This window comes from Thamnophis elegans, chromosome 1, assembly GCF_009769535.1.
Source record: "Thamnophis elegans isolate rThaEle1 chromosome 1, rThaEle1.pri, whole genome shotgun sequence".
In the NCBI taxonomy this organism is placed as follows: domain Eukaryota; kingdom Metazoa; phylum Chordata; class Lepidosauria; order Squamata; family Colubridae; genus Thamnophis; species Thamnophis elegans.
The window spans coordinates 106,206,214-106,216,671 of record NC_045541.1 but is presented as its reverse complement, the minus strand read 5'-3'; the positions used below and the strand labels follow the sequence as shown (position 1 = coordinate 106,216,671).

The 10,458-nt window shown below is 36.5% G+C and overlaps 1 protein-coding gene across 1 annotated transcript in view; it reads right to left on the bottom strand.

Moving 5' to 3' along the window:
* Positions 1-708: 708 nt before the first annotated feature.
* The window catches only part of EXT2 (exostosin glycosyltransferase 2), a 74,297-nt gene continuing 64,547 nt past the window's right edge, over positions 709-10,458 (bottom strand). The window contains exons 11-14 of the mRNA XM_032226331.1: positions 8,946-9,089; positions 7,860-7,988; positions 6,669-6,751; positions 709-3,876 (exon numbers count right to left, since the gene is read on the bottom strand). Of these exons, the coding sequence (XP_032082222.1) occupies positions 3,738-3,876; positions 6,669-6,751; positions 7,860-7,988; positions 8,946-9,089 (495 nt within the window). The 3' untranslated portion in view covers positions 709-3,737. The remainder of the gene's footprint in view (positions 3,877-6,668; positions 6,752-7,859; positions 7,989-8,945; positions 9,090-10,458) is intronic.

Below are 10,458 nucleotides of genomic sequence, written 5' to 3'. Positions count from 1 at the left end.
TTCTTAAGTGAATCACTGCAGTTGTTAAGTAAATAACACGGTTCTTAAGTGAATCTGGCTCCCCTATTGACGTTGCTTGCAAGAAGATCCCAAAAGGTGATAAAATGACCCCGGGACATGGCAATCGTCCTAAATATAAACCAGTTTCCAAGCTTCCAAATTTTGATCACATAACCATTGGGATGCTGTAATGGCCATGTGAAAAACAGCCATAAGTCACTTTTTTCAGTGCTGTTGTAACTTTGAACAGCCACTAAACGAACTGTTGTAAGTCAAGGATTACCTGTACAAATTTAATGATTTTTTTTAAATTAAATTTTTGCAATAAACAGCAAAAAGAGATTCTATCTTGGAAATTTACAAATTGACTAGGGGTATGGATGGATTCTAAATAAGATTTTGGAATTAACTATAAGAAACCTTTCAATGATAAATGTTTGTTTTGAAATCTCTTTAAAAATTAGGAGAGGATGAGACTTTGAAGGTTAGACAGTAAAGGGAAGCAAATATTACATTTAAGGGAGAAGAACGCTTAAATTTAACTAATACAGAATGAAGCAAAATATTTTAACATTGGACACAGTCAAATATTTTTTGAACTATGGATCAAAGGTTAATTTTCTATTGTGATTTAAAAGTGTCTTCTGCAAAATGGAAATTGGCAACTAAGAACAATTTACCAACTGGAATTTGCTTTAAATGTTACTGTTCCACTTATATTCCCGAAAAAAGAAACTGTAGATACAATTGAATGCCCAATTAGCGTCCTCAAAGGAATATATAAACCACCACGGTAAAAAGGTCAGGTGGAAGGAAAATTTGGGGTAATACTATACTAGCATGATTATCCTGCTGAAAACAAAGAGCAATCAACAAGAGGAGGCACACTGATCACACATACCGAACATTTCCAAGTTGTAGAAAATTGTGCCAGTAATTCTGTTCCCTGCTACCAGTAATCCAAATGTTGGATAAAAAAATTAATATCATGGCAAATTGCAAACCCAATAATTAACCATGATGTAACTGAATAAAATCTGTGGCAAACCTGGCCCTCCTTTAGAAATAATCTGCACAACTAATTGTATGGAAAATTGTTCCTGCTAACACTGAAGAAAACACATTGAAGAAAAAGGTTTTGGCAAGGAATAGGTAAAACAAAATCAGCTGCGCAGCCTTGAGCCCACAGAAACAACAGGGGACAAGAGTCAAGTGCAATCTGAGCTTCAGCTTCAAACACTGGAAGCAATTAATAGAATCATATTTAGAATAAGAGGCATCCAGACTGCACTTTCACAGCTGGAGAACAGGACAGATATTTAAGGAACTTTTACCTGCATTCTTAGGAAGGAAATGTAAAGAGGTTTACAACAATCAAGGTCACCCAAAATATAAATTATACATGCCGAGATAGTTGAGCTTAATCCTTAATATCATTAATAACCTTTCTTCTAAAACCTCCTTCACTCATTGAATTAGTTACTGAAGAATGAGGACAAGCAAAAGAAACGAACTTTGCCTTGGCTGCCCCAAAGAAGCAACTTAATTGAAGAATTTGCATAATGATTTTGGATATTGGATGATGGACTTCTACTCAGAAGAGAGGCAAAATTAGGCCACCTCAGAAGAGCACTCAAACATGTACTGTAGAAGAAAAGTCCTGACATTCCAATCAATATCGCAGTTTATGTGATGTCAAATTTAAAATAATGAAGGTACTGTAATTTAGGTCTTTAACCGTTTTAAGGGTTTTAACCGTTGAGACAATTTGCTTTATATTCTCCCTGAGCAGTTGAATTGGAAACACTTTGGCTGCCACCCCCAAATTTTGTGTTCTATCTGTATTATCATGGCAGTAAGAATATTTTACCTGGATGCTCTAGATCCTGGTAATGCAGTACTTCTTGCATTTTATGATTTTTCTATAATTTATATTTAAAAATCTATATATTTTTTCCTCTTTCAGACATAAGTGACAGGGTGAAGAAATTTCCTATTGTCAGCAGAATCTTCATCTAAGCAATAGAAATTACAGATTGATTAGTTACTAAAAATTCAAATAGGCGCTTCAGAAATATGTTAACATTCCACGTTGCACCTAACTGAAATATCACAGTACTGATGCAAAGAGAACTGATTCCTACTGCAGATATAGGTCAGCTAACCTAGGTTAGTGAATATTTTTATTAAATGGAGAAATAATTATTATTAATCTTCTCTGTTAATAGTTTTTCAGTTAAACAATTTGCGGCCCCAGGAAGAAAGATTTAACATTTCTTCATGCAAGGCTCTTATGATTTCAAATTGACAGTAAAGTTGCTTTTATTTGTGACACAGACTTGAAATGCAAAGGTGTCCTTCTGTCTCATTCCCTAGTGCCGTGATAGCGAACCTATGGTTCTCTATGGACATGCACACCATTGCCAGCTGCTCTTCTGGTTGCTGGAACCAGAGCCTGAAATGGCCCGAAAAATGCCCACAAACCAGATCATTTTGGGGGTGTTTTCAGGCCATTTTGGGGGGCATTTGGGGGGCATTTTTCAGGGCATTTTTTGGCCTGAAAATGGCCCAGAAAACGCCCCCAAAACAGGCATGCACGAGCCAGCCAGCCGATCTTCGGGTTTCAGTTCTCCAGTGTGTGGGTATGTACAAACATTCCAGTTTGGGCATTTGGTGCCAAAAATGTTCGCCATCACTGTTCCAGTGCATGTTCTTTATGTTTACTTCAGTATCAATTGAAGCTTACATGATGGATGTGGATTATCTTGTGATAAGAAGTTATACACACCAGGATGTAAATTGTTTCGGAAGATGATAAATTGCTTTCTATGAATCATTAATCTACTGCACTATTATACAATTCAAATTGTCATGTACAGCTCCCTTCAAAAAATAAATGTTAGCATTGAACTCAGCATTTTTTTTTATCAAGAGCTCCAAAGTACAAAAGGCATTTTTTGTGTATTCTTAATTAATGATTGGTCAACTGAAAACCATCCCAATATGGCAGGGAAAGCAGGCTGAAATATAAAAATAGGCTAAGAATGGAATAGTCATTCTATATGCTTAAAAATGCAGTCTAATCTGAAGGTATTCTATTCAATCTTCTGTTCAGCAGAAATAATAGAAAGCATGAAATGTGTTCCTTTTACTAACAACTAGATACCTTAATAAAAAGAAAAATAAGAACTGCTGCTTTATTCAACTTCAATTATCTTGTAACGTTAAAAATGAACCCAACATCAATACACATTTTCCTTTTTTTGGTTGGTTAACTGAGTCAAAAAAAAAAAGCTGCCAATTCTATGGCAGAATTAATGCTTATAATGTATTTGAAAAGATGCTAAAGCAGGCCTTGCAGACCAGCCAAAGAGGGCACCTGGGCAGCAAATCTGGAAAGCAGTCTGAAAATGGACCAACAAGAGATATGGTATAGCAGCCCTTAGAGAAGAAGTATTTTTTGATCTGTGATCAAAAACTTTGCATTGTGTATATTCCTATGTATGCAATCTTTATAAAGCCAACAAACATTTCAGTAGACCAATGCAGCCTCCACTGCTTCTTTTTGCACTGAATTTTACTCTCTGTTGAAAAGCTTTTCAGGAAGCATTAATTTTTGGTGACCTCTCTCTATAATACTCCTTGGCATGATTCTTTCAGTCCTGAAGGTTTTTCCTCGCATCAGCTGCTGTCTGGGGTGCTGGATTCCAATTTCCAACTTCACTCATGGTTGCTCTTCACAAGCTTCCAATGTTAGGAAAGCTCTTCAGCTTTTCAGGAAAGTCATCTTTGTATAAGACTGGATCCGCCCGGTGCTCTACCACTTTCAGAGGCATGGTCCCAAAGACAGAGGCAAACTTGTTAATACATTCGGACCTGGGGGGGGGGGGAAATAAATGAAATGCTTATAAACAGATTGCCCCTCTGTATATTTATTTAACAACCTGTTGTTTGCAGCTCCCCCTTTTATGTTCTCTCCAATTATTTAATATTTAATAAAACAAAAGCAAAGCAAACACAAAACACATGGACATGGTTTCCTGTTAAAGGCAATGGTTCCCCTCACATATATGTGCTAGTTGTTCCCAACTCTAGGGGGCAGTGCTTATCTCCGTTTCAAAGCCAAAGAACCAGGGCTGTCTGAAGACTTCTCTATGGTCATGTTGCTGGCATGACTAAATGCCAAAGGCGCATGGAACACTGTTACCTTCCCACCAAAGGTGGTCACCCTTTTTCTACTTGCATTTTTTACATGCTTTCGAACTGCTAGATTGGCAGAAGCTGGGACAAGTAATGGGAGTTCACCCCATTATGCAGAACTAGGGAGTTGAGCCGTTGAACTGCCAACCTTTCAACTCACAAGCTCAGGTTCTTAGCCACTGAGCTACAGCGTCCCTGTAGGGTTTCCTGTTAGGACATTGCAAATTCAATAAAGGTAGCATCTAAAAGATTGATGTTATTATGATGCCTTCCTACTGTTAGAAGTAGGAATGGGGATAAAGGTCCCTTCATGCTGGAAAGATATGAATCTCTATGACTGATGTATATAATCAAGGCAAAGAGATAAAGAGATGCTATCAACTGCACATGTATGCAGAGTGGTCAGACTTTCATTAGCCCCTCTCCAGCAGAATTCCAGAGATTCTTAAAGCAATGTGCATGCTGCAAACTACAGTGAATTAATTGCCAAAATATCTCTTAAACAGTCTCTGCCAGGTCAAATTTGGCACTACACAAGGCTTGCAAAAATAAGCCTGTAGGTAACAATAGACATACAAAAATACTTCTTTGGCTTTTTATTTTTTTGAAAATAACTACTGGAATTTACTTCCTTTATGTTATCTAAGCTAATGCCTGTGTTTGAAAGCTTAAGTTACAACATTTCTTTAAGAGCTAAAGCCCAAAACTGACTAGTTTATTTTCATTGTCCAAACTCAATGACATGAGGTTTTTTTTTTCATTCAAAAATGTGCAAACATTTTTTAAAAGCATGTTGGATTCTTATTCACCATACTTATCATCTCACTTCTCTCTATAAGGCTAGTGGATGACTGAAATAAGAAAATACATATATGTTAGAGGATGTGGTTCCACCACAAAACCGCGGTTGACAAAAGCGCGCTCGACGAAAGCGCGTACGTGACGTCATCACAGCGCGACGAAAACATTGTGCTGTGAGCGGTAAATTTAAAATTAAAGCGAAAACCTTACCCTAACCCCCCCCAAACCTAACCCTAAACCTAACCCTAACCCTTAACCTAACCCTAAACCTAACCCTTAACCTAACGCTAAACCTAACGCTAACCCTTAACCTAACGCTAAACCTAACCCTAACGCTTAACGTAACCCTAAACCTAACCCTAACACTTAACCTAACCCTAACCCTAACCCTAAACCTAAACCTAACCCTTACCTTTATGTTAATCGGCTTGCTTTAATTTTATTTTAATTTCAATTTAATTTATTTTTAATTTTTTTCGTCGCGCTGCTGATGACGTCAGGTACGCGCTTTCGTCGAGCGCGGTTTTGTCTACCGCGGTTTTGACAGGTCACGAGAGGATGTAATACATTTCAGCTATCAGTTTGAAGAGTACATTTCAGTGACTATGAAATAATATGGCAAAAGGTAAATATCTGCTAAGGAGCAGGTATGTTACTCTTTCCTAAAAATTGTCCACTTTAATAAACTTATTTATCTGCAAAATCTGTCCCAAATGTCTTTAATTAGTTGATGCTTTCAAACCTAAAATTGATATCCAAGAGCAAACAAAAGGCTCCACATGATGCCCAATGAGGCCTTCAAGAACCTCTCTCAGAATTGTTGCAGAATTGAACTTTTTAATCATGCAAACAAGGGAAGCAAGTTAGTTAATGTATTTATGAAATTTATAGCTGAAGAAACTATGTTTATTATATCTCATTAGTGGAAAACAAATTTAGATTTTTTTTCTTAGTTTTCCAATGGCTGAAACAGGATAGTTGGATCACCACTTAGAAATCAAGAACGCAAAAAGGAATATGCTCCAGCCTTGTACTTCATGCATATCAGACTTTCTCAGCATACTTAAATAATCATTGTTGAAACAAAGGCAGTTTTAAGATGAAGCACCTAGTTACTGCAATTCAATAACCAAAAGGCGAGGCAATTGCAATAACATCCATTTTCATTTTAATGATATATAGTGATATATAGTAATATCATTTTCTAGTGTGAAAACTGTTACTGTTTTCCTTGAATATATGTACTGAAAATTACTCTTCATATTTATCCATTGCCCCCTTGTTTATGATGACAAACAGTTGTCAATTAAGGCTTGCTGAAACTGCCCCAAAAAATCTTAAACCAAAAATTGGTTTAAAAAAAAAATTAACCCTGTTTCAAAAAGCAGTAATACCCAAACTGAAAAACCATAAACTATATGCAGGTATTATTTTAGGAATACAGGAATTCATATATATTTATCTGAAATCAGATATGATTATATGTGGCATACATTATACCAATATAACATGATACATTTTACCAATTCTCTCACTCTTAATATAGTTTTTCTACATGGGCCAATGGATTTAGCTGAAATTTGGACACAATCAGCTAATCTTTTAAAGGATAATATGACAGTACATTAAATACTGGAAATGAGAAAAGAACAGAATGAGACACTCACCTTTCTACCATGTGTGTTTGATCTAAGGATAACCCATCGATGGCTGTGCATTCTGGACATTTGAATTTCTTTCTGGGTGTCACCTATATAAGGACAGTATAACTACAGACTTAACAATCAGGTATTAATCTGGCTACTAAAAATGCAATTTTTGAAATGCAATCTATATATTAAAGTGAAAATCAAATTCTTAAATATGGAGGAAAAATATATATTCATACCATTTTCTTAGCTGACTGCAAAGCTCAAAGTAGCCCAATTTTTTTAAAAAAATTATTGGAGGGGTTTTGCCTGCTGTAAGTGGAAAGTAGCAGTGATGACAAGTTCTTAATTCCTGTTTAATGACTGTTTTCTCACTGCCAAGGTTCCTGTATAAACACTATTTGTTCTTACAGCCATAAAAGTGATGAAATATAGTTTCCCATACTTCACCGTAACCTTAATCCAACAGACACACTTTGCTCATTTAATTGCTGATTGGCAAACACTGAGAGGCTCTCCCAACTGTACAACTTAGCAGTGTGTTAGCACAGTTTGGATTTCTCACAACAAACACACATGCTTTATCTTTTAAGGCCTTTCTCAAAACCATAACCACTAGTTTGGGCAAAAGTTGATGGGCAGGCAGGAAAACAGACCTTGCTAACTGAAGAAATGCCTTGAGACCTCTAAATCTCATTCCAAGTTGTCACATCTCAAAATGACCTGAATGTGAGGTTCTAGGCCAAAAATGTATTGAAGCATATCAGGAAATTCATTCAGGGATAAAAGTTCATATAAAAACTGATCTTGCAATTAATGTTTTTGCAGTGAACAGTCTAATAAATCAGCTTTTGCAGCTGAAATAGACAGAGATGGATTGTTCCTTCACATTCCCCACCTCTCTTAAATCTTGTTTATTTATTTTTTTAACTAAATGGCTTAAATTTCTGCAATTACTAAGGAAACTAAGGAGTTCTGCAACTATCTGGTCACAGTGGTCACAAGCAATAAAGTATATTCATAAGCAAAAAATGTATGGATGTGGAGAGTTAAGTCTTTTACAAATAGATGGGATCATCTTCAAAATGGATGAGAAAAGATGCACAGAGCTTTAATAAGCTATGTTTGAGCTGTACATAATCATGAGATCTATGACTGCTATGACTCTATACATGATAGAACCTAAGGAACAATTGAATAAAACCTCACCTTAATAACTGCTTTCCCAGTTACGTTGGCCACTAGAAAATTCATGGCAATGTCTTCACAATTCATATGCGCATCCACCCAGTTTTTGATGTCCCCAGGCATTTTATATGTGTATAAGTAATTAAAATACTGAAGAATAAGAAAATAGCATAGAGATGAAATGTTTAGTTTTTATATCTGGCACTAATAAAACTTGATGTGAAATGAGTATCTAATGTACTAGTTTATCTAAAACATATTTTTAATGTGCCCTATTAGGTGTATTTCTATTGTTCCATCGAGTGGTATAGTAATATCACTGAGGTATACAATACCAAAGAATCAAACCAAATGAGGATGATGTTTTATGAGGATGATGGTAAGAGAACATCTAAACAAGTATTCCAAAGACACAGATCCCTTTTAATCAGGCGATGTGAGTAAGTACCGTATGGGGCAGATCTATGTGGCAATAAAAGATCTTTAACACTGCAAACTTTGTTATACTTTTGTTTATATTTGAACTTAGATTTTTTGTGGGAGACAAAGGGCTCCATTGATCAATTCCATTGAATCTTATCTACCACCAATTTGCCTTGACCATTAAGTTCAGATCCTTGTAGAAAGGTAGCATGAAATAAACCTGTACTCATTTGAACAACCCTGGTTCCTGATTTCTTGTGCCTGACAGCGGTCCCAATTATGCTCACTAGATGAGACTACCTGCACAAGTGGGAACCAAGAAAAATATAGTATTTGAATGTAGAAAGATGTTTAAGTATTTTATCAAAATACAATTACTGATCTTTATATATCATATGTCCATATATCATGATTATATTTCACATGTCCAAGAACATATAAAGATCAATGCCACATTTTTCTATAAACCCTTATTTCCCACTTTTTGAATATAAGGATTCTTTTCCCATGACAACCTTAACAACTTTAAGATGTATCAATATCAACTCCCAGAATTATCCAGCTACAATTCTGGGGTTGAAGTCCATACATCTTAAAATTGTTGAGGTAAAAATACTGTCCTAGTCAACGCTAAGTGAGTTCATAATTTCAGCTTCCCATCTGTTTTTGGAATCAGCTCTTTACCTTGTGATAAAAGGCTGCCCCTGTTAGCACCATTGAGACTTCATTGGTCCACTCTGATTCATACTTCCATTTACTTGTTTCATGGTCCCATAAATGCAGGCGGCCAGGATAGCCAACTAATCTGTCAGGGAACTCTCTCCACACCTGCAGAATATAGTAAGTGAATCAATATATTTTAGTAACACAAAAACATTACAAGAACAAGTTAAGACTGAATATATATGATAGAGAGTGTTGGAGCAGAAGCAAGAAATGACTGAATGTATTGCCAATGTAGTTAGCAATAACAATAGCACTTAGAATTTTATACCGCTTTACAGTGCTTTACAGCCTTTCTAAGCAGTTAGCATATTTCCCCCAACAATGTGGGTCCTCATTTTACCACCTCAGAAGGATGGAAGGTTGAGTCAACCTTGAGCCTGGTAAGATCTGAACTGCCAAATTGCAGGCAGCCGGCAGTCAGCAGCAGTAGCCTGCAGTACTGCACTCTAACCACTGTACCACCGAGGCTCAGTTAACACAGATAGCATCTCTTTCTCTACCATATACCCATCAGTGGTGGAATTCAAAAATGTTTACTACCCATTCTGTGGGCATGACATGGCTTGGTGGGTGTGTCAGGGGAAGGATACTATAAAATTTCCATTCCCATCCCACTCCAGGGAAAGGTTAGTGCAAAATCCCCATTCCCTCCCGATCAGCTGGGAGGCAGAGAATAGATGGGGGCAGGGGGCAGTCAGCGGTGATATTTACCAGTTCTCCAAACTACTCAAAATTTCTGCTACTGGTTCTCCAGAACTGGTCAGAACCTGCTGAAGACCACCTCTGATACCACCTATCTGATTTATACTGTTCTTGGAGAAAGTATCTTAGGAATGACTCTGTTTTTTCATAGAGCAATGATCCACAAGCTCTTGTTTTTTGATTTTCTGCTCTTGTACAAAAGGGAAACGTGTCTCTACAACTGTGGCAATGTATTTATTTACTAATTTATTTGATAAATTTATATAGCTGCCTATCTCACAAATGTGATTCAGGGCCGTGGACAAAGTTAGAAAAGAAATAACAAAAACAACAAATAATATAAAAATACAACAAAAAACATTAAAAACCTTTTCAATATTAAAAGTACAGGTAGTCCTCAACTTACAAGTTTGTTTAGTGACCATTTGAAAAAAGTGACCTATGACCATTTCACACTTATGACCGTTGCAACATCCCCATGGTCATGTGATTTACATTCATATGCTTAATAACTGGCTCATATTTATGACGGTTGCAGTGTCTCAGGGTCATGTGACCATCTTTTGCGACCTTCTGACAAGCCAAGTCAATGGGAAAGCCAGATTCACTTAACAACCAGATTACTGATTTAACATCTGCAGTTATTCACTGAACAAATGTAGCAAGAAACATCGTAAAATGGGACAACACACACTTAACAATTTTCTCCCTTAGCAACAAAAATTCTGGGCTCAATTGTGGTTGTAGGTTGAGGACTACCTGTAATAAA